The sequence below is a fragment of the Zeus faber genome (assembly GCF_960531495.2).
Source record: "Zeus faber genome assembly, chromosome: 14".
Taxonomy (NCBI): Eukaryota; Metazoa; Chordata; class Actinopteri; order Zeiformes; family Zeidae; genus Zeus; species Zeus faber.
Window position 1 is genome coordinate 23,488,032 of NC_137200.1, and position 24,312 is coordinate 23,512,343.

The window sequence follows — 24,312 nt, forward strand, 5'->3', positions numbered from 1 at the left end:
ATCGTGCCACTGTGCTTTACTCTTATTGACTCTTTATTTCCTTTACATTCATGTTGAGAGCAGCAGAGGCGACTTTGAAATTGATGCATAAAAAGCACAAATTAGTACATAAAAGGACCCCCAGACCCCCACTTGATTTGTGTCCCGCGGGCATGGGGAAGGGCATGGGCCCTTTGTTTTTCCACATTGAAGGTGGCAACCCTACGCACAGTGGCTCAGACCTCACCAAGCTAGAATGAATGTACTAATGCAGTCACAATTTAATGAAGGGCTGACTACCCTGGATCCCGTGGATTGCCGCCTGTGCTATTATTATTATTATTATTATTATTATTATTATTATTAATAGTAATAATAATAATAGCCCTATTGTTATTTTTCCGGGAAAATTCTCAGAATTTTGAAATCTAAAACTAACTGGAACACAAAACTAGCAGAACCTATAAACACAGTTGAGGTCTTGTTTGAACTGGTATCTCACAAATATCTAGTGGTTTAAGTTTAATCCAAATCCATTCAGATACGAAGCAGAAATTTGCGAAAAACCAAGCAGATTTGATCGATATCACAGACACGGCCCAATGCATTTCACGTCAAAATATGTCCGACCCAGCTAAAAGTAATGAATGAATAAAAATAATGACAATATCTACGAACACGGTTGAGGTGTTGTTTAAACCGGTATCTCCTGAGGATCCCGTGGTTCAAATTTCATACAAATCGATCCACGTTGGTCTTGCTTAATTGACACGCCACTATTCGTAAAGAAAATGAACAAGATGACATTTACAGTAAGACACTTTATGATGTAATCGGTCACTCTGTAGTGTTTCGATGTTACCAGTTATTGGTTTACGTATATATTTATGTACCCTCTTACCTGGTAGATGACTGTAGATCTGTTTAATTGATATTTAATCTCCGTGGTGCCCATTAATGAAAAATACAAAAAAAAAGTTATCCACAAAAACTCGTGACCACGTCGAGGAGAACCCACTGAAATGTGCAACTGAGTGATGCGTTCAAGATCCAGTGAGGCATCGCAAAAATAGAAGCTGTGAAATGGTAACTACTCACAGAAATACCACAATGTTTTTGGTATTTAATTGAAACATACCTTCCTGAAAATGTACTCCAAGGAAGAAAAAGTAAACAATTAAATTACATAAAATCGACTGCTATCATAAATATATGTAAATATGTCATAATTGACGTATACGACACACGTCACCTACCGTCACCGAGACTCCAGATTGACCTATATACAACAAGGTAAGTTATAATAATGAAAATTTTTGGTTTAAAGTAAAAAATAAACTACTACTTAATAAACGTCATGTATAAACATTTTCCTACACCTAAACTTAACAAACTTGAATGAAAAGGCAGAGTGTGACAAATTCTTCCATCATAATTCTTATTCCAAATGAATGTTGAAGTTCCATAAATGTTGTCTGCATTACAATAGAAAGAGTAAATCTATTAAACTGAAATTTCCAATTGTCGATTATTAACAGAAAACATACAATAAAGTAGTAATTACAACTAACATGTATTTGTTATATTTATCAAATGAAATGTATTTATTTTTCTTGTTATGAAAAGTGATTATCATAACTATCTCAGCTATTTAGAACTGTTATTTAGAACTGATCTCATAAAACACTTCAAAATCACATTAGAACTTCAAATCAATGGCTGACGTGTGGTTGAAATGGAACTGCTTCATACGTAATGCCATGAAAGTTGGATTTGTGTCATTTCATGGACGTAACTACTAGCATTACACAAAAATCTAAAATTGTAACACGTGCCTAAAACTAATTAACTGGACCCGCTGCTGCCTGCTGCTATATGTATTATTATTATAATTATTGTTATTATTATTATTACAGCATTAGAGGTAGTAGTTTATTATTATAGGTAGCATCTTCATGGTGTCTGATTTCTTCCTGAGTCAGCAGGATCTCCACCTCCATCTTTTTATCCGTCTTGTTTTATTTTAACCCTGTTTGTCGCACACCTGAGGTTAAACAGTGAAGGAAAAAACACCCCACCTACGGTTTGATGAATTGTTTCCCCCACGTCTCCATCCATCTCCATCCGGGCGTAGGTGACCCCCCCCCCCCCACACACACATACACACACACACACACACACTCCCACCCCCCATCGATGATGTCACGGCCCCCCAATCATCTACCGGGTCACGGGAATCTAATCATGACTAATGTGTTTGTCGACGGCAGGCGGCTTCTCATTACAGAGATTTATCGCCATCGCACTTTTTTTTCCCCCTGAACCACAAAGGATTCATACTTTCCAATTTATCCGGGTCAAATTAGCCGCTCGTAATTAGCCGCCGTCACCTCTTTGTCTCGGGCGAACACGCCATGCAAATGTTCGCCGTTTAATCTGGCCGCCTGTCGTTAAGGAGAGGTGATGGAGAGGAGAGAAAAACCTTCCAATTAGTCGGAGGCGTCTTAATGGGCGGATTTATTACAGCGGGCGTATGGGGCGCTGGGATCCGACCTTTTCGAACAATAATGACGCCGACCTTACGGAGCCATATGCTGGAGCTCAATTTAAATTTTTTTATTCATTATTTTTTTTTTTTTCTCCACAATGAGATAATCCCACTGCTACATGCCTATGCTGTTAACCACTAAAAATGCCACGAACACATAGAACTGTGAGCTATAGTGAGCGATGCAAGATGATTTGGTCGGAGCAGACAAATCTTTGAAACGACTCTGGAGATGAGATTCACTCCGTCCAAAGAATGAATCTTCAGCTCTCGAACTGAACATAATTACTGAGGGCTGAATTAAAGTCAAAGGCAAAAACAAGGTCAAGGGGTTTCACATCATTCATGGATAGATGTATGGATGGCTGGAGAGATAGATGAGACAAGATTAAAAAATATTGGCAGTGTAAATACACTTAAACACAGGCGATAGATACATAAGACATTTGCCATGTACAATAAACCATAATGAACCTAAAGTTATGGTAATGTGTGTGGTAATGTACAATAACCCTAATGATAAACAATAAATATTAACCAACAATTTTAAACAAACACATAAATGTTCAAAAATGCTCATGTTGCTCATGTTTCATATATACATCACACATACTTCACATAAATATATATATATATAAAATGTATTTATGTGAAGCCTCACTATATGTTATATGTGATATTATAATTATTATATAAATGTCTTGTTTAATGTAAGAATTACTGTCCCAATAACAGAAAATTGAACTGAATTGAGAGAGACTCGGAGCCAGGGAGAGAGGGGCGGGGAGAGCAAGAGAAAGAAAGACAGGCAGAAAGCGACAGAGCGCTGTCTGACGGAGGGCAGACGGATGGAGGGGGACGGGCAGTAAAACATGGCGGCGACGCTCTGCCAGCTTTATTGACCTGTCACAGCCACTTTGGTGTCGGGCCGGAAAAGAAAGGGATTTGCAGGCTGCGTTTGGGGAGGAGTGAATGGATGGATGGATGGTTCTCCTCTGGATGGAGGTGTTATTGATTGCTGATTGGAGGGGGGCTGGGGGTTGACAGAAGTCTGGAGGTATAAATCTTTCCTTCTTCAGGCTGGTCTTCGGGGGATCTGTATCTGACCTTGTGAATGAGCTTTAAAACCACTTTTTCGCTGGATCCGAAAACGCAAAACCGTCGCCAGTAGTGCATGCGTCTGGATTTTGCAAAATCTCAGAATGTGTCGTAGAAAAGAGCAGGGTCTCTCCAGAACAACAGAGTGACAGGGTAGTTTTCTCAGCTGCACATTTAGCGTTTGCCATGAACGAGCGATAGATGGTTGGATGGAAAAACTGACGGATGGATGGATGGATGGATGGATGGATGGATGGATGATGGATGTACAGACAGGCAGATGGTTGAATGGGTTGATGTACAGACAGATGGATGGACGGACAGATAGACAGATGGATGGATGGATGGACAGATGGATAGATAGACATTTATAGACAGATGGATGGATGGATGGACAGATTGATGGATAGACAGATAGAAACCTAAAATAATAATTAATAATAATAATAAGTGAGTCATTAATATAAAATTAGATTTCTTGAAAGTGGATATGAGGACGTTAATAACATCATCATTATACATATCTGATTAACTTAGTTTTAAATTCCAATAAACCAAATATTAAAATTTGTTGTAACATTTTTGGCACATTCCAGAGCCTCGATTGTCACGGGGGTGGGGCTTATCACATAGGGGGAAGGGATTATCACAGAGGGGCGGGGTTTATCACATCAGGGTGAGGGATTATCACAGGGGTGCGGGGCTTATCAGATGCGGAATCCGACTTTTCCATAGAAGTGAAAGAAACTCCCGGTGAGTTTTTGGCTTTAGGAGCTTAAAACAGCAAGGGACAGTTTTAGACGTGGAAGATGAGACTCCTACATCCTTGGGTTTTTTTTCTTTCATCCTCTGTTAATTATAAGCAGAAAACAGATTTTTTAATAAGCTTTACTGGTAATGGTAAAATAAATCACTTTCCTCCTTTTATATTTATATCATACCCACCAGGCTGAATGCAAAATTATTTTTAATTTTAGTATATACAGCAATTATTTTTCTCATAGATAATGAACAGAAAATCTCAATATTTATTCAGAAATTTGCTATTCCTATCTGTGAGGGTGCATTTAAAATTGTATTAATAACACAATATTTTTTGGTTTATTGTTCATCATTATTGCGTATTGCCAATTTTATCAGTCTGTCTGTCCGTCTTAACACAAAAATCAATTACTGCAGTCTCTAATCTTTTTGGCGGCCAACTTGCCATTGCGCAAAGGTTGAAAAAAAGTGTGTAAGAAAAATGACTAATTATAGTATTTGTGTGTGCAGAGCACCTGAAGGGGTCCCTGGAGGAGTACATGACCCGGCTGCCCAAGGTCCGGATCCTGCGCACCAAGAAGAGGGAGGGTCTTATCAGGACCCGCCTCCTGGGTGCGGCCGCTGCCCGCGGCGAGGTCATCACCTTTCTGGACTCCCATTGCGAGGCCAACGTCAACTGGCTGCCCCCCCTGCTGGGTGAGCATGGAACTAGATGCAAAGACAGTTACACACTGAATACAAACACACACATGGCCTCTCAAAATATAATATGACCAACAAGCAAAATGCATTAAATAGAAATAAAGTGAATGTTTTGCTCAATTTCGGTTTTTGGTCATTGATTTCGACCAAGGCCTTAAGGATCCAGATTATTCCTCAGCAAGTGATGTTCAGTTATTGTTTCTCTTCGTTTCCAATTACTCACCATAGATGATATTTTATTATTATCTTCATAATAATAATAATAATAATAATATATTTATACAAATTTATACAATATACAAAAAAATAAACAATGTACAATCCCAAAGTAAGCACTACTCAAAACAATTCTAGAATCGTTCACTCAATAATTCTCAAAATAGTCCCCACAATAATTTTTCAGCGATTTCAGATTTTGATAGATTTATTCAATGTATTGATTAATGGATCATCCCTCCACCCTCAGACCGCATCGCCCAGAACAGGAAGTCCATCGTGTGTCCGATGATCGACGTGATCGACCACGACAACTTCGGCTACGAGACGCAGGCGGGGGACGCCATGCGCGGCGCATTCGACTGGGAGATGTACTACAAGAGGATCCCCATCCCCCCCGAGCTGCAGCAGCAGGACCCCAGCGAGCCCTTCCAGTGAGTGCCGGTCCACATAAATGGTGTCGAAATTCTTCATTTGTCGGGTTTGTTTTATCACCACCGGGTGGCGTCTTTGTAGATGAAGCTATTTTTACTGTCTTTCCTATTAACTCTTTCACTATTTAAGGCCTCCAGTTTGGTCACATCTAACCCTTTCAGTGAGTGTCGGCCCGCAGTGCAAATGGGGAACCTCCGAATACTATTATCACAGGGTTTTTCCAGCTCCACCCCTTGGACGCATGAATAGTGTCAAATGTTTTGTTTTTTTGGTTTTATTTATCACCCTCTTTTCACATTATGTTTGTTTGTGTGTGTCTGTCTGTGTCTGTCTGTGTGTGTGTGTGTGTGTGCGTGTGTGTGTGTGTGTGTGTGTGTGTGTGTGTGTGTGTGTGCGTGTGCGTGTGTGTGCGTGTGTGTGTGTGTGTGTGTGCGTGCACATGCAGGTCTCCCGTCATGGCCGGCGGCCTTTTCGCCGTGGACAGGAAGTGGTTCTGGGAGCTTGGAGGGTACGACACGGGTCTGGAGATCTGGGGAGGGGAGCAGTACGAGATCTCCTTCAAGGTAAAAGCGCGGCTTTTAAAGTGCAAATCCGTGACATTTTGTTTAAAAATAAATGTTTGAATAATAATAATATTTCATAATAATGATAAATAACATATATATATATATTTATATATAAATAATTACAATTAATTACAATTAAAGTATTTATAAATAAATAGATAAATAACTCAATAGATGAATTAAATTAGATAAAAGAGGAATTTAAATTGAACTCAGACAGATCAAGCAGATTTCAAAGAGTTTTAAAATTTGTTTCTGGAAAGCAAGTGTGTGTCTGAATGGATCCTCCACCTGTTGCCGTGGTTTCTGGGAAAGATGGTGGAGGTCTCACCGTGTCAGAGTAATCCCATAAGTAACCCGGCCCCTCCCCATCCCCCATCTGAAATGCCTGGGAGAGATGAAGGATTAGTTCTGCAAACACAGTGTTTAATCTCTCATCTCTGGAAACGCACCTCGCTGCCAGAGAATCAGCGCAAGACTATATAAATTGAATTTGCAGCTGATGCGCAGCGGGAACGCTGGATGGACGGATGTGTGAACGGAGAACTGGAATATTCAGATAAAACGCCCAGTCCCTCCCTCTCCGGGTGAAGCATGGTGGAAAACAATAATCATAATACGGGTGTATGCAATTACAGTCAAGGAAAATGTTCTCTTCCTCCGTCTTCCTCCCTCCCTCCCTCCAGGTGTGGATGTGTGGAGGAAGGATGGAGGACATCCCTTGTTCCAGGGTGGGTCACATCTACAGGAAGTACGTTCCTTATAAGGTCCCTGGAGGCGTCAGTCTGGCCCGGGTGAGTCTCACCACTCAATACGGTGCTGCTGCTGCTGCTGCCGCGGCCCAGTCTCAATACTCTGTACTAATTTATTTTTTATTTTTTTTAAGTGAGGACCGGCCAAAATGTCCTCGCTTCCCAAGTTGTCCCCACTTCCCAAAATGGCCCTACTTCTGTGAATCTGAAAATATGTTGTGCATTTGCTTGCGTGTTTCTGTGTGTTCTTGTGTGTGTGTGTGTGTGTGTGTGCGCGCGCGCTGTGGGCAAAGTACGTTTCCAGTGAATTCTTAATGCATGTCTTCCGGGCAGAATCTGTAAATCTTAATTTATTTTTACCGATGAACTGAGTTACACACACAGACACAGACACAGACACACACACACACACACACACACACACACACACACACACACACACTGTGTTGAACTGATTCAATGTTCCTTACATTCGTAAATAAATAGGGGAAAAGTAAATTGTTTTTTGATTTTCACTCTCAGCATGGTGACAGTGTGGTTTCTAGTATTGGCCGTGGGTATAAATATAAAAATCAATATAGATGGGATACTTCTATACGGATGAGTAAATATGTGTACTGTGACACAGGCATGGGTAACTATTATTGATGATTTTATTTATAAGTAATTTTATAATATAATTTATAAGTTTTTTCAGTGTCTAAAGTGGATGCATATTATTGCAGTGTTATTACAATACTGCATTACTTACTTTCACGATGAGTACAGTACTATTGCAGTGTTTAGTACTAAAACTACTACAATATCATTACAATGTTTATGATTACGATACAATTACATTGCATACTATTACAATGTTCTTTACATGCTATTACAATCGCAGGTAAATCACTACCATTATGTCATGCAGCCAGAAAGCCAGTCAGCCGCTGTGTGATGTCATAGCGCCTCATTGGAGGCACTCTGACACGCTGGAGTGTTCCTCCGTGAAATTAGTTCCATCAGGCTTTGTTTAAGTGTTTCTATGGATTAAAGGGAGCTTCCACCCAATTACCGCCGAGTAGCGAGCTGGAAGAACAGAGCAGGCTCCAACAGCGCACGACAAACCCCACGTGGCGGAGTCTCACACAGACTCAAACAGAAACACAGTCAAAAGTATACACACACCCTCAGGCACAATCAGAAACACACGCACACTCACGCACACACACACACACACACACACACACACAAAGACATTGAAATGCACACAAATCCGAACATGCACTTGTGGGTGCAGATATGCACACACAAGTCACACGCACGCACACACACACGCACGCACGCACGCACGCACACACACACACACACACACACACACACACACACAGACACACACACACACACACACACACACACACACACACACACACACACACACACACACACACACACACACACACAGCTAGATAAACATAACACACTCGTAAATAAACACACACCTAGATCAAGACACACAGGAAAACACCCACGTAGAGACAGAAACGGCCAATATAAACACACAAACAAACACACACAATATTTACTGATGGAGTGGGAACAGATTTGGTGGGTGGACAGTTGGGGGTGTGTGTGTGTGTGTGTGTGTGTGTGTGTGTGTGTGTGTGTGTGTGTTTTGAACATTCTGCATGAGGACATTTGGGAAGTGAGGACATTTGGGAAGTGAGGACATTTTGGGAAGTGAGGACATTTTTTAAATAAAACCACACGCACACACACACACAAATATACACATATAGACATAGAATGATAATGTCACTTGCTACACGTGGTATTACAGGTATTATTTGATTTAAAAAAAAAAAGTAAACAAGCCAAATGCAATAGATAAAACCAGTAAATACTGTATTCAGTTTATTGAACGTGACTTCCTGTCTCTCCGTGTCCTCCCAGAACCTGAAGCGCGTGGCGGAGGTGTGGATGGACGAGTACGCTGAGTACATCTACCAGCGGCGTCCGGAATACCGCCACCTGTCTGCCGGAGACATGACGGTGCAGAAGGAGCTGAGGAACCGGCTCAACTGCAAGAGCTTCAAGTGGTTCATGAGCGACGTGGCCTGGGACCTGCCCAAGCACTACCCCCCAGTGGAGCCCCCTGCTGCCGCCTGGGGAGAGGTGCGAGGAGACTGTTTAGGAGCTAGGAGACAGTCTAGGAGCTAGGAGACTGTTTAGGAGCCAGGAGACAGTCTGGGAGCTAGGAGATAGTCTAGGAGCTATGAGACAGTCTGGGACCTGCCCAATCACTACCCCCCAGTGGAGCCCCCTGCTGTCGCCTGGGGAGAGGTGCTAGGAGATCGTCTAGGAGCTAGGAGACAGTCTAGGAGACTGTCTAGAGCTAGGAGATCGTTTAGGAGCCAGTCTCAGAGCTAGGAGACAGTCTAGGAGCTGGGAGATAGTGTAGGAACTAGGAGACCGTCTAGGAGTTAGGAGACAGTCTAGAAGACTGTCTCGGAGCTAGGACACCATTTAGGAGCTAGGAGACAGTCTCAGAGCTAGGAGACAGTCAAGGAGACAGTCTAGGATCGAGGAGACAGTCTAGAAGACTGTCTCAGAGCTAGGAGACCATTTAGGAGCTAGGCGACAGTCTCAGAGCTAGGAGACGGCTGCTGCCCGGGGAGAGGTACAAGGAGACAGTTGGGGAGACAGTCTAGGAGACAGTCTAGGATACAATGTAGGAGACAGTCTAGGTGGTCTGGTGGTCTTTTTCATGTGAAAAGTTTGACTCTTTTCTGAGATTCGGTTTTTTAACGAGTCACTGAGTTTAGTGTTTTGTGTTGCCACGGCAGAAAACATGTTTGGGAAAACATTGCTCGAGAGGAATTACCAAATATGACAGCAAGAACAACTTGACATCAGGGCGTATTTGGTTGGACCCCTTTTATATCCGATATGAACTATGTGATACGAGAAAATACATCCAGTTAATGTGTTACCCTTCTCCAATGGAACTGCTGTGACTAGTAACAAGCCTTCTGTGTGTGTGTGTCTGTCTGTGTGTGTGTGTTTGTGTGTGTGTGTGTCTGTGTGTGTGTGTGTGTCTGTGTGTGTGTGTGTCTGTGTGTGTGTGTGTGTGTGTGTGTGTGTGTGTGTGTGTCTGTGTGTGTGTGTGTGTGTGTGTGTGTGTGTGTGTGTGTGTGTGTGTGTGTGTGTGTGTGTGTGCGCGCACGTTGCAGCTTCGTAACGCCGGCAGCGGGATGTGCATGGAGAGCAAGCACTTTGTGTCTGGGAGTCCCATCCGCCTGGAGAGCTGCCTGAAGGGACGAGGGGACGTGGGCTGGAGCCACGGTCAGGTGGGTCCCCCTCGGCCAATCAGAAACCCATACTGATTATTTCTGTATTAATTATTAGCCCAGGAGCTGATTGAATTCACAATGACTTACTCTACCGATACTCTACTTCTAATCTACACTTTCTCTCTGCTCCACCTCTAATCTGTACCTACTCTCTGCTCCACCTCTACTTTTCCTCGACTCTACCTGGAATCTACACCTTCTCTCTGCTCTATCTCTACTCTACCTGTTATCTACCCCTACTCCTACTCCCTCTGCTTTACCTCTGCTCTACCTTCACTCTGCCTCTACCTCCCGCTACTCTACTTCTACTCTACCTCTTCCAGAATAGCTTAAGGACCATAAACATAACTTGTTACAGTGAGTATACGTATTCAGTAGTGACAAGGACACACATAGACCACATACTCTGGATGAAACATAACCCTTAAACCAGGCTACTCAATTTCTCAACCCTACATATGGACTAGCGCCCCCCTCCCTCTCTGGGTCTGACATTAAAATGCTGTTGCTTCGAGCTTTGACAGTTTAATTACTGTAGTCTGGAGAGTCACTGCAGCTTAAAAAAAAAAACCTTCTGTCAGTGTTCCAATGTCTACGAGCTCCAGAGGGAACAGCCATCAGCTCTGGCAGCCGTCCTGGAGTCCTGGAGCCGCTCTATCAGAAACTTCCTCCTGGGGCCCGACTGGAGAGCGGTGTTCCACCAAGACCAGAGAGGATTGGCCAAATGTGTCCGTTTGTAGAGTGTGCTGCGTCCAGGTCCATCCCGTAGAGCAGTGATTCTGAACCCTCTTCCAAATCAAGGACCCTCAGTTTGAGCCTCATCAGACCGCGGACCCTTTCATTTGATCAATATTTAGTCTCTGGTTTGATCCCAATCTGAGATCTAGATGTTTTATTGTTGGATATGGGTTAGTGTCTGTACTCCAGTTAGGAAGATAACAGTGAAACTAGGTTCCATACCTCTTGAAGAACCCCCCTGGAGGGGTCCTAGACCCCGACGTTCAGAACCACTCCTGTGGAGGCCACTACTTTTCAACGAGTGAGGCACAATAAATCTGTTCTTGGACTAGATACACTAGCTTAGCCACTAGCTTAATACCACAACATGTACATAGCTTCGTTCAATCGGGTTCTCTGGTTGGGACCTGAGCTGTCATGAGTTTTACGACATCTCGAGATCTTGATTCTTGAAGAGTGGAACGGAGCAGAAACAGTCCCGTCGATGCCCCGTTGACCCACACCGGGCTTGTCCTCCTTCTCCAGGTCTTCACGTTGGGCTGGAGGGAGGACATCCGCATGGGCGACCCCATGCACACCAAGAAGGTCTGCTTCGACGCCATCTCCCACAACAGCCCCGTCACGCTCTACGACTGCCACGGCATGAAGGGCAACCAGCTGTGGCGCTACCGTGAGGTACGTAGATGGTCGTTGTTGGGCTTCCTTAGCTTCCTCCTGAATTCCACATTGTGTGCTTCAATGAAGCATCGCTAATGTTCCCACTCGGTTCTGCAGAGCTTACGGTTTATCTGAACTTGTCCCGAAATCAAACCACCTTCCCCCAAGCCATGTTATATATTGACGCTTGGGCACCTCTGGGACGCAGAAGAACTGAAGACTTTGGTCTGGGAAATGTAAAGCCTGTCTGACAGTCTGGCTGACGAAGATACTCAATGTACATAATATATTCACGAGAATGAGAATCTTCTTATTCGGCTAAGTTCATTTTCTTATACAAGGAAATCTGTCGTGGCAAGAATTGGTGCATGGCTGTACAGAGAGTAAGCATGGAGGAAGTTTAGACATAATGTGGTTTCATGCACAGGATAAATTACGTTAAAAGCCAGCAGCAGTATGGCTGCTTGTATGGCAGTGGGTATAAAATATAAATAAAGATGAATGTACTGTACAGGATCAATAATTTTCTATTTAATATTACGGCCATGTATAGCAATGAATAAGTACGTCTAATGGATTGCTATGTTATTACTAAGATATTACAGTTACTATTACAAAACAATACTATTACAGTATATTGCACAGCTTGTTGACTTTACCTCTACTACCACAACCTCTACTCTACCTGTAACCTACACTAGAATAAAAAAAATGTTAAAATACTTTCCAAAAATCGTCCATGTTATTACCTATCATTAAATGCGCATTCCCATCAAACAGTGAAAACGAATATGGCCGCTATTTGATGTAATTTGTCCAACGAACCCTCGTCCTTCCGGACACCTCGGGCGCCGGTTAAAAAGCCTCGCGCCAAGTCTGGTCCCTCCCCGTCGGAGACCCCGAGATCATTCCTTTTTAGTGGATTCCTCCCTCCTGCTTCCTCTCCTCATTTCCTCTCCCTCGTTTCCCTCCTTCCTTCCTTCCCTCCCTCAGGACCAGAGCTTGTACCACCCGGTCAGTAACAGCTGCGTGGACAGCAGCGCCGCCGAGCGTCGTATCTTCATGGGCCTGTGTGACCCGAGCTCGCCCAGCCAGCGCTGGCTGTTCGAGAGGACCAACAGCACCGTGCTGCAGCAGTTCAACCGCAGGACAAAATGAGGCTCGGGGCCCCGGCGGGGGGCCGCACGACGCCCTCGGATCACTGGGCCACGGACTGGCCGGCCACAAAGGGGGCAGTTCTGTGGAGTTCCGGAGGTCTTTGGGGTCTTTTGGGGGGCCCTGGTTGGAGGACGATCATGGGATGGCTGCTTTTTGTTTGTCTTTGTTTTATTTTTGTGTGTGTGTGTGTGTGTGTGTGTGTGTGTGTGTGTGTTCGGTGGGAGTCGATGTCGACGGCAGAGCCAGGGGAGATCTTCACACGCCAGCAGGTCAGAGATTTAGGGACGACTCGCTGCATCTGATTCCCCCGAGAAGTGGTTGAAAGCACTCCTTTTAGGGTTTGTTTGTCCTTATTTCAGGTCTTTGTTTTTTTTTTTTGCCGTACCTCTCTCTCTCTCCCTCCCTCGCTCTGTGGTGTCCGCCCTCCCACCCCCCACTGATCTAAACTCCTCCTGACAACCTGAGAGAAGCCAGGCACAACCACTTTGAACACCAGCCACAATTGATTTTCCCTCCACCCAGCCCCACTACCCCCTCTGTGCTGTTTGAGGGCGTGCGCTTGCAGGCTGCCTGGGGTGGTGGTGGTGGAGGTGGTGGTGGTGGTTGGGGGGGGGGGTTGTCAGACAGATTTAGGAAAATCCTTCTTGGGGGACGAGATCAGTCAGCCAGCCAAACCATCTATTACAACCAGTCGCACACTGGTCACCGCGCAGCCTGATTGGCTGACCGGCTCGTCGGCTGGCAGGCTGGCTGTATGATTGGTTGATTGGCTGGTTGATTGGCTGGCTGGTTGAATGGGTAGTTGACTGGCTGGATAATTGATTAGTTGGCTGAGTGATTGTGTGGCTGGCTGGATGATTAGCTGAATGATTGGATGGCTGGTTGAATGGCTGGCTCGCCTATCGCCTATTGGTTTTCCTGCTGGTTCTTGTGTATATTTCGGTTTCATGCATACAGCACTTGTTCTAATGAGAAACTTAACTAAAACTTTGTGCCTTACATGCAGGTGGCCGCGCCGCCCCCCACCCCCACCCCCATCCCCCCCCCCCCCCACGGGCGCCGTTTACTCCGTTTTTTTTTGTTTTTTTTTACAGATGAGAAAAAAATATAATATTTTGCTGTAAAGTTCATCATAAAGTCATTGGATTTTCTCTGTTCAATATCCAGCGTGAAAGCTTTGACGTCGTCAAAATCTGCGTTGTAATTTACACGTCGGTTCGGTGGCGAGTGCGACCCCTGATCCCGGCGCGGGGTTAAAACGCTGCTTTCTACCTGATTTCTGTTTCCAACCGTTTCATGTCTGGGAATGGTGACACATAATATGGGGGATGCACTGGTACCAGTCTGGAGAGACAGGATGTAGGTCTGGAAGACGTCAGATGTCAAAGAAAGTGTTGATCATGAAGCTGATATCTATAATAATAACTAACAACGAGAGTGCGACTTGACTTCAGCGAACAAATATTTTTGGTATTTCATTGTTATTAGTCTCCAAAATAGAGAGCCACTCTACCAAATTTTTCTTCCTATTTTGTCCCTAATTTGGAAGAATTTTGTTCATCTCACTTCCTGCCCATGCTGGCGTTCAATGGAGGGGCGTGGCTAAGTTGTCAGGCGACGTATTTGCTCCGCTCTGATTGGCCGCTGCAAGGGGCGTAGATCTGTGAGAATGTCCCAAATATCAAACTCTTGATTCTGAAAACCGTCAAAATATGTCAGATGGCAGGAAATTTTGGACTTTTTTTTTTTTGTTGTCTTTTTTTTGGACAAATCGCAGCGTTTTAGATGTCCCGAAGAGAGACAAATCATTGTGTCAAAGTAATGGATTACTTAAAGTTTAGGATTCGGGATTGATTGTGAGTAGTATCGGTGCATCCTTTCATGCTATTTCAACACAAAGTTCCTTCCTGCCTTGAAAGGTTAATCGCTGCCCGACTTAAAAACCCTTGTTTTTTGTTCCTCGTGCCATAGGATGTCTGCAGAGTCTTTGTTTTCTCTTTCTTCCAACAATAAAACCCCGTCCAAAAGCTATGATGAAAGTAAAACGGGCATTTTAACCAACGGACTTGCATGGTAACCCCGCCCGTGGTGTTTTTTTCTTTCTTTACAACGTATGGGTCGATTTGAGTCCCGTCTTTGTTCTGTTTCGCCGACGATCTGTTTCCGTTCCCACTGTGATGTTCTGTTCAACGAGCGCAAGGGACGTTCCTGCTTCTCGGCGCCCAAAAAACTCCAACCCCAAAACTCCGATCCCGTCTCCAGTTCCGCGAAGCGTGAAACTGCACCGCGGGCTCATCATCCGCCGGCACACGGCAAAGATAAAAACAAAATCGATTATTTACCAGTGATAGAAAAGAGATGAGAATCGGAGCGAGAAGGGGCTTGCCGGGGGACGGCGGTTCGGACGCAGCAGAGCCGGAGATCGGAGATTTGAGGTTCACAAATCCAAAGAAAACAAACATATCTTGCTCCTCCCTTTGGTTCCCTGACTCTGGGGGTTGAAACGTCCGGTTTTTTTCTGGTTTTCTGTCTAATTCCGAATCAAACCTGTCGGCGTCGAGGATCTGATCGATTTGTAAATCGGTTCCGAATCGACCGAATCGACCAGAATTGGTCACCAAAGTGCCGTTTCCCGTCGGTGGAGGGATAGGGCAGGAGATCTCACGATTCTGATTTGAATTCCAAACAAAGAGTCGCGATTAGATTCAAAGTCGATATATTGACATTTTCCACATAATGAGAGGTAATACCGACTTTCTCTCTGTCTGACAAAAGCATACGTATTTCAATAAATTTGTGACTATGGTGACATTTCAACCTAAGTGGAAAACAGTCGCGTAACTTCCAAAAAAAAGTATCAATGTCACCGTCAGAACAATTCAGCCGTTTACCAAAACCCAACTTCCAAGCCAGGCTCTGCATCGCAGCTCCAAGGTCAGGGGAGGGGGGATGGTTTCGAGAAAAAAACCCAAGTGGAGCCTTTCTGCGTCTTCTACCTTCTCCGATGTCCGTGTTCATGTGTTGATTTCCCTGGGTTGGTCCCACACCAAAAACACATGCATGTCAGTGTGAGACACACCTGCCGTTGCCCTTGAGAAAGGCACTGGCTGGAGGACTGGAGCCGGTCCCCGGTGCTGCTTCCTAACAGTTAGGACGTTCAAAATGCAAAGTTTTATGCAAAAAAAAAAAAAAGCTGCACTCCAGCTGTTTCTTGAGTAAATTTGTAATAAATTACTACTTCATTTACTACTAAGTAAAGTACGAAAGCTGTTAATTTTCTTATTCTGGGAAATTGATCCAGTAGGAATCAATAAGGGAACAATCGATAAGGGACTTAGATCGATGAGAAGACTTAGAGTCTGAATTAGTAAAATCCAAACAGCAAATCTTTAGACCTAGTAGTGTCGCTTAGTATCACCGATCGCTGTTCTTCAAAGGTAGCCACATATTGCTAACTAGTGGCAGCAACCAGAACTTCAGATCTTAATAGAACCTTTAATTTGCCTCCATTTCAGTAGACGATAGACATATTGGACATATTGTGTCTGAGGGATGCAGATCTTTGCACTATTTCTTTTTTTTTTTTTTGCAGATGTTTTAGTTATAATTTACGTGCATAATGTTAATTAACGCTGCGATGGTATGAGATGATAACGGAGCACTTAAATCTGAGTTAGATAAGGGAGATATTAGTTTGTCAATCATATGCAATAATAATGTATCTTTAAAGGGGAATTGTAAATGCACAAAGGTAGTGCACGTGGCCTGTTTGCAGAGCGAGGTTTAAAGGATCACAATGGGTCTGTAATGTCATTTTCCATTTCCATAACAATTTATTAACCTCTATAATAAAGTGAGTACTAAGTCATTTAACACCTCCCCTAGTGTGGTATTGACATTTATTTTAATAGACTACTACTGTACATCCAGTACCTTTTCCAAGATGAATTCTCTAAATAACTGTAGTTTAAAGTCTTTCACCCCGTTGGAAAATGGGATTAAAATGGGCTCGAAGGGTTCCCTTTACTGGGTGATTTTTACTTTTCCATGATTCTGTGATGATTCAAATGAGTTATTTCTAATGTTTTCCTGTGTACATATGTGCAACCCTGTCCCGTAGGAACGTGTACATTTTTGTATGTGTATGTATGATAAAAAATATAGTTGATATTTTTTTCTACTGACCCTGGGACTGTAAAAGTGTATTTAGGTATTACAACATGCTGTACAACTAAACTGGGATTGTATGATATTTTTTGCTGAGGTTGTAAATAAAAAGGTTTCTATATTTGGACGCGACCTGCGAGTCTTGCTTTTTGTACGGAGGAGGATTCGAATGTACCCATTGGATCTGAGGGTCCAATATTAATAGTTCCGATGCCGACACAATACTGTTGAAATAAATTTTGTAATATCTACAATCCCGTGTTTTTCAAGACAAAAGATTGTTAGGAAAAAATGAAAAACGTGCATTTTCTGAGCTGGATTTTGAACATTCAGACCCCTGGTTGAGCGCTAAGTATGGCAGGAGCCTGTTGGAGTCATTTAATGAGGTGTAGTCGGGCTTTCTGAACATCCTCCATTGAGTGAGTTCATTAGAGACGGGTGTGTTTTGGGCGGTTTTGGACCTTCGTAGGATGCCAGAGAGACACAGTTGTGTCATTGATTTTACTTATTTACCTTTCAGGTTTGAATTCTGAAATAATTTACTGAAGCTCACTTGTTAATTAGGTCCATTTTATTATAGAAGGAGCCCTTGCCACGATAAATCAATCCACATATCCATTCATACAACACTCTGATCCACAGACAAGCTGCAAGCAAGACAACCGAGGTAAGGAGACAACGACACAGCAGGTTGGAAACGGTGTGTATTGGTAATAGCTTTTTGTCTTTACAAAGGCTTTGATGGCCATAAGAAAACTATAAAAATGACAGCAGTCTTATCCCGTTAAAGTTGAAGGATCATCTCGACCAGTTCCGTTATGGCCTGCTAAAAGCTTTCATCCCAAACCAGCCCGACGCTCAGAGATCATACAATAAACCAGAAAACTCCTGAACCGGAGAATAACAGAATTAAAGCTCCCGACAAGCCTGGGATAAAATATATTTCATGAAGGAAAATAAAAAATAAAAAACAATTCTGGGAAAAAACAGGGACGCTCGAACGCTCTTCGTTCCTCCCTGCCGTTGTGGAATGTCACTGACAGGCAATTATCCGGCCTGTCAGTGGCATTTTCTGCGTTTAGCGGTTTGAAAACCCCTGATTTGCACGTAGAGCTTCCAGGAGGTAGAACATGGAGGTAGAGGAGGTGACAGAGTGAAGCATAAAGGGAGGGGATGTTTAAAAAGAAAATTTAAAAAATTAAAAAATAAGTACAGCCGAGAAGCTCCATATCCAGTCTGCTGAAGGAAATTTACGAGGGGGGAAGATTTCCTACAAAAGCCACATCTCTGACAGAGCTGTAGCTTCTAAGTCATCACATGCTCCGGCTCCTTGCTTCCACCGTGGCCTATGCACCGACCAACTAACGACCCATTGTAGCCCTTCCTAACTCAGCAATCAGAGAGGGACCCTTCGCTTTGACCGATACCTTTTTAATATCGCTGCTGCTTGTCACGCTGGGCTGCTGCGTGGGAAGAACTGCAGCATTTCATCATCACCTTCGATCTGTTCAGTGAGTAGATTGATATTTGAATGTGCTTTTAAAACCCCACCACGAGTCCACTGCGGATGGATGATAACACCGCTCTGCTGCTTTATTCCAGATTCCTACACATCCGTCCAGTGAAGCGGTAGCCAGAAGGGATGGAAGGTCTAGAGCAGGGGTTTCAAACTACAGGCCTAGGGGCCACATCTGTACCCCGAGACAATTTAATGTTGCCCGCTACACGGTGATAATATATAGATTTGGCTGGCCCGCAAATAATTTCTTCAAATCACAATGCTTAATTAATCCACTCAAATGTTTACTGTTTTCAAAATGTGAAACAGAATTAAAAAGCTCATTGGAGAGCTATTTCTAACAGGACTATGAGGATACTAACCAACGTGCGGGAGCACGTGCGGGAACCCCCCTGGAAGAAGAGAACCTGGCCAGTGGCCCCCAGGTCATTGGAGTTTGAGACCACTGCTCGAGAAGGACCAGAAGGTTCTATTTTTGTGGGATGGTCGGTTGGTTCCTTCCTCCCAAGTTCCCTCTAAGTCTTAGAGGGAACTTGGCAACATCACTCATCTTCCTGAGTGATGTTGCTAACCCCCCCCCCCCCCCCCCCCTCAAAAAAAAATCATGAATCCATCCCATAATTCTTTTCCCCTCCCAGCCACTCTGATGGCTTTGAGGAGGCTGTGTTTATACCTGACCGTGCTGGTTCTGGTGACTGGACCCCTTTCGTCTCCTGAGCGAGGTCGTATGACGGCTGACGGGGCGACCACGCCCCAAAAACACACCTCCCTTTAATACTTGTTACTGTAATTATTGAACAATAATTTTCAAAATCACAACATTAAAAGAAGTAAAATGAGCTCAGTCAGTCCCTCGGGTTTTAAAGTGGTAGCCCACTCCGGACAGAGCAGCGGAAACCCTCCGATGTGTATTATGATGAACAGCGGCACTGTGTTCATCACAAGTTTCACTCTGAAAGTGACAACTACTAGTAGTGACGAGAGGTTCAGCTCTTTTTTTGAGATTCGGTTCTTGACGAATCACGAAAAGTGTTTTTTTTTTGGGGGGGGGGTTTTCCCAACCCTTGGTTAGCTTGGTTCATTCAGCCGGCTTTGGCACAGTGTTTTTTTGTTGATTTTATGGCACTTTATTTTTTGTTTTCAGCGTTTTGTGTTGTTTTACGTCTGTTCTTTTAACGTGAACATACATTGCTGCTGTGGACTTCAAACGCTTCATGACTTTTACCAACCTTTTCAACTCAGTGAGCCATGAATGCACACAAACAGTTTTTTCGATTTTATGCTGCTTGTCACTCGACTGCACTACTTGCCTCCTCTGGCTGTGGAACTAAGGACAATCTACTCGACGGCGGCCGACAGCCCGGATAGTCGAGGGAATTCTTATTAAACCCGCGGGATGTGCAGACCAGAATATTCCGGTGGAGCGACTCTCCCAAACTCCAAACAACGAGCAAGGTGAGACGCCTCGGAGGAGTGGAAGCAGGAAGCAGGGTGGTAAAGCCGGTCTCACAACTAAACTCAAACTGGAAAATAAACACAGAGTGCTACCTTCGGTCATCCTCAGCAACGTCCGCTCCTTGTGAAATAAGGTAGATGAACTTCCAGCAAATGTTAACGACCCGCACAAAATATCGAAATGCTTCCATCCTGCCGTTAACAGAAACATGGCTTGACAGTCGCATCGATAATCATGCACTCTTTAGTGACAGTGTTGGCACTCCCATTAAGACTTGATGAAGACAAAGTACCGGTAAAGAACACGGAGCACTGGTGCTCCACAGCCATCATTCGTGAGAGCCTGTATAAGCCTGATAGCGCTCCTGGCTTTGTCACTCCGTCCTTTTTATCCACCAAGAGAATTCCCCCGGCTGTTTTTCTTTTTTATCGTTTGCATCCATCCCAGTCAACGTGAACACTGCCTCTTAACACATCATGAACACTGTAAATAGACTGGAACTGATTTCACCTGATTCCTCAAAATTTATTTTGGGAGATTTCAACCACTGCTCCGTGGAAAAATCACTGGACGGATTCCAGCAACACCATCACCTGTGCCGCACGTTTTAACAGGGCTCTTGACAAGTGCCATGGTTCAGCCGTAGAATACAGACCAGTACAGAAAACAGAGAAAGTGGTCAAGTCTATTAAATAGTGTTCAAGGCTTTGACGCGCTACGGGGGAACTTTGAGTGAACAACCTGGGACGTGGTTTTTTTTAACCAGATCATACACTAAACGAACAAGTCAGCACTGTCTCCTCCTACATATCCTTCTGTGTAGACAATATCACACCCACCAAAACAATCACCATGTTTCCCTACAGTAAACCACGGGTCACTAAAGACCTCAAAACTATTCTCAACAAAAAGAAAACATTGTCCTGCTTCATCTGTTTTTGTTCTCCAAAATAAATGCATTTATTTTGGAGAACAAAAACAGATGAAGCAGGCCATCAAAAAGGCTGAAGTAGCTTACAAGAACTACATTTTAATTCTACAGAAATTCAAACAGGGTAACCTCCAGGGGGCCTGGTAGGGGACTAAGTCCAGGGCAGCTGTTAACGCCGTGATAGACTCGAAAACTGTCCGTGGGGCTGGGAGTACTGATGAATCCCTTCCCAATGATCTCAACTCCTTCTACGCAAGGTTTGAGTAAGACCACCAATCCCAAATGGCTGACCATAAGCAGCCTGACCCCAGGTGACCCCATCATTATCAACGCCAACACTGTGGTAAGGTGCCTGACAAGGAGACAGGCCAAGAAAGCTCCTGGCCCAGATAATACCTCCTGCCATACAGTACATTGAAACACTGTACTGAGCAGCTAGGAGGAGTTTTCCAGCTCCAGAGCTCTCTAGCTACTGGCACAGTCCCACAGGCATGGAAACACTCCACAATCATTACAATCCCCAAAAGAGAAACCCCAAAGTCCTGAATGACCTCAGGCCAAAAACCACATCACCAATGCTACAGCCGCACGGATGGACCCTCATCAGTTTGCATATCGTGCCGAGAGAGAGGTCGACAATGCCAAACACTACATACTGGATGCTGTTCATAAACACCTAGAAGGAAAAAGTCCTTTTCTTCTCGTCCGCCTTGAAACCCGACAACCCCACACCCTGGCCAAATTACTCATGAACTGCTTCCACCTGGAACACCAGCTAATTCTGGTGATCATGGACTTGCTCACCCGAAAAACACAGAAGGTGCTGATCAACAAAAGGCTCCCTGACCTCTGGCACACGTCCACTGGCTCCCCCCTGGCCTGTGTCCTCTCGCTCCTGCTGTTTATCAGGGGAAGTTTGCGGAAAATACCGTGCTCCTTTTCCTGCTCTCAGGCTCTGCTGAACATCACCGGCCCGTCCTTAGTGAGTTTGTGGAAAGGTGTGACGGCTCTTGTTCGGAACCCAAGACCGGGAGATGTTTGTGGACTTCGCCCATCGTGGAGTGTGGAGGAATGCAACCGTAATTCATGGGGAACCAGTGGAAGCTGTGCACCAGTAAAAATACCTGGACACTGCCATCAATGACACTCTGATCACAGGGGTGATCATCAAGAAGCGCCAACGGTGTCAGTATTTCTTGAGGAAGCTAAACTCCTTTGGAGTAAGCAGGAACATCTTCACTACATTTCACAACTCACTCATTGAAAAGCATCATCACCCTCTCATTCATTTGCTGTTTCCATTCTCTCGCAATCCAAAACAAGAAGTGCCTCCAGAGCGCAGTGGACACCTGCTCCAAAATCATAGTCCACCCCCTTCTGTCTCTGATCTCACTGCATGATCAGAAAACACTCCGGAAAGCCCACTCCGTCCTACAGGACCCCACCCATGTCGTACACAGGGACTGGCTGAGCTCTGGTAGGCGTCTGCTCTGCCCTGCAGCTACGACTAACTGGAAGGAGGCAACCTTCACATATGACGCTGTTCGTCTCCTAAACTCCAGTCTGCTCCTGGACCCTTCCTCCTCTCTTCCCCTGGGAATAACCTCCACACACACAAGCACACACACACACCTAGGTCTGCCACCCGTCCCCACCACCACCGACCCGTTATGCCGGCGACCACTCTCTTGCATTTTAAGACTCTTCATCAGGATGATCGCTATAGGTATGGACCCCGTTGAGGCATCGTTAGAACGGGGATGTCACAGACATCCCGTGGTTCAAGTTTCATCCAAATCGATAGGGTCCATCACTCTGTAGTGGTTAGAGGTTTCAAACTAGGTGTGTGTGTGTGTGTGTGTGTGTGTGTGTGTGTGTGTGTGTGTGTGTGTGTGTGTGTGTGTGTGTGTGTGTGTGTGTGTGTGTGTGCGTGTGCGCGTGTGCGTGTGCTTGCACCCGTTTTTATGTACCATCTGACCTGGTTGATGTCTGCGGTGCTTGATATTTTATCCCGTTGGTCTTTTTGTAAATTTGTAAATCAAAAGACATTGTATTCTGATACACCCCGCGTTAGATGCAGCGTCGTGTTCCTCCTCACTTTGCCGCATCCGCGACAGAAGTAAGATACAAAATCGGAGTACATGATGAGTTCATATTCCCGGAAACACATCGGAAAATGAGTGCCCTGAAAACTGTAAAAATCACGTGAAAACGTTCACCTTTTCCAGTATCATAAAATCGTAACCTATCGAAGAACTTGGGCACGAAAAAAGATGAATCCACGGAAACATGTGAGTCCAATGCGCTGGAAAACTAGAAGCCGTGAAATTGCAATTAGTCACAGAAAGACGCCAACACTTTACAGATTTCATGGAATCGTAACCAACCAGAAATTGAATCCGCAGAGAGGCGTCATCACTAAAATTACGTAACTTTGCTTCGCTTTGTAAGCCTCCCTAAATACGTCATTATTGCCCCACGCGAGAGCAAACGTCAACTTCCGTCACTGTGACGGCAGATCTTTTCACAAGCAATAAGGTGAGTTATAACAACGACAAGGTTTGGTTTAAAGGCAAACGTAGATGGTTGATTTAAAAAAAAAAAAAATCATGTACATGGAGCTCCCAACAGTTAAAAGTAATGAAATGAAAAGGGAGAAGGGGCTAATAGTGACGAGCCCTTCCATAATAAGTCAAATTCCAAATTAATGTTGGATTATGTTCAATAACTGATGTCTGTATTATAATAATTTGCAATAGCTGTAACGTACAAATAATTTGCCTTTTGTCCCAGAAATCACCGAATTTGACAAGACAAAGATGACTATGGCCGAACTTTAACTCTGCTTCATGGTCACTGCTGTTTGTATGATCTTTTTAAATAAGCCTGCCTCAAGAATTGGGATAAATAAAGTTTTTTGAATAAATTGAATTAAATTGAGCTGTGAATGGAATTCTCACAATAATCATTTCATTCTGTCACGGTTATTTATTTTGGGGGACAGTGACCCAAGTGAAAAGTAATCCAATAAACTGATCCAATATGAATTATGACTAAAATGCCTTTCCTTATGCCTTGGAATTTGTGACTTATCCCGAATCCTGTAATTGTTAAAATGTTGTTCAAGTTCAAGTTCAAGTTCAAGAGATTATTTGTCACATACATATACATACGGTCATACATATATGCAGTGAAATGTCATGACACCCGGTGATGACGCACAATAAGCTCTATAAGCTCTAAAAATACAAAAATATACCAAAATGTGCGTAATCGACACAAGGTGCTCGCGCAGG

General features: G+C 44.0%; 1 protein-coding gene across 1 annotated transcript in view; it reads left to right on the forward strand.

Moving 5' to 3' along the window:
- galnt10 (UDP-N-acetyl-alpha-D-galactosamine:polypeptide N-acetylgalactosaminyltransferase 10 (GalNAc-T10)) overlaps positions 1 to 12,943 on the forward strand; it is a gene marked incomplete at both ends in the record, with an annotated part of 57,527 nt that extends 44,584 nt beyond the window's left edge. The window contains 8 exons of the mRNA XM_080013536.1: positions 4,898 to 5,083; positions 5,556 to 5,739; positions 6,186 to 6,303; positions 6,993 to 7,100; positions 8,991 to 9,212; positions 10,271 to 10,387; positions 11,654 to 11,803; positions 12,779 to 12,943. Of these exons, the coding sequence (XP_079869662.1) occupies positions 4,898 to 5,083; positions 5,556 to 5,739; positions 6,186 to 6,303; positions 6,993 to 7,100; positions 8,991 to 9,212; positions 10,271 to 10,387; positions 11,654 to 11,803; positions 12,779 to 12,943 (1,250 nt within the window). The remainder of the gene's footprint in view (positions 1 to 4,897; positions 5,084 to 5,555; positions 5,740 to 6,185; positions 6,304 to 6,992; positions 7,101 to 8,990; positions 9,213 to 10,270; positions 10,388 to 11,653; positions 11,804 to 12,778) is intronic.
- Positions 12,944 to 24,312: the final 11,369 nt, after the last annotated feature.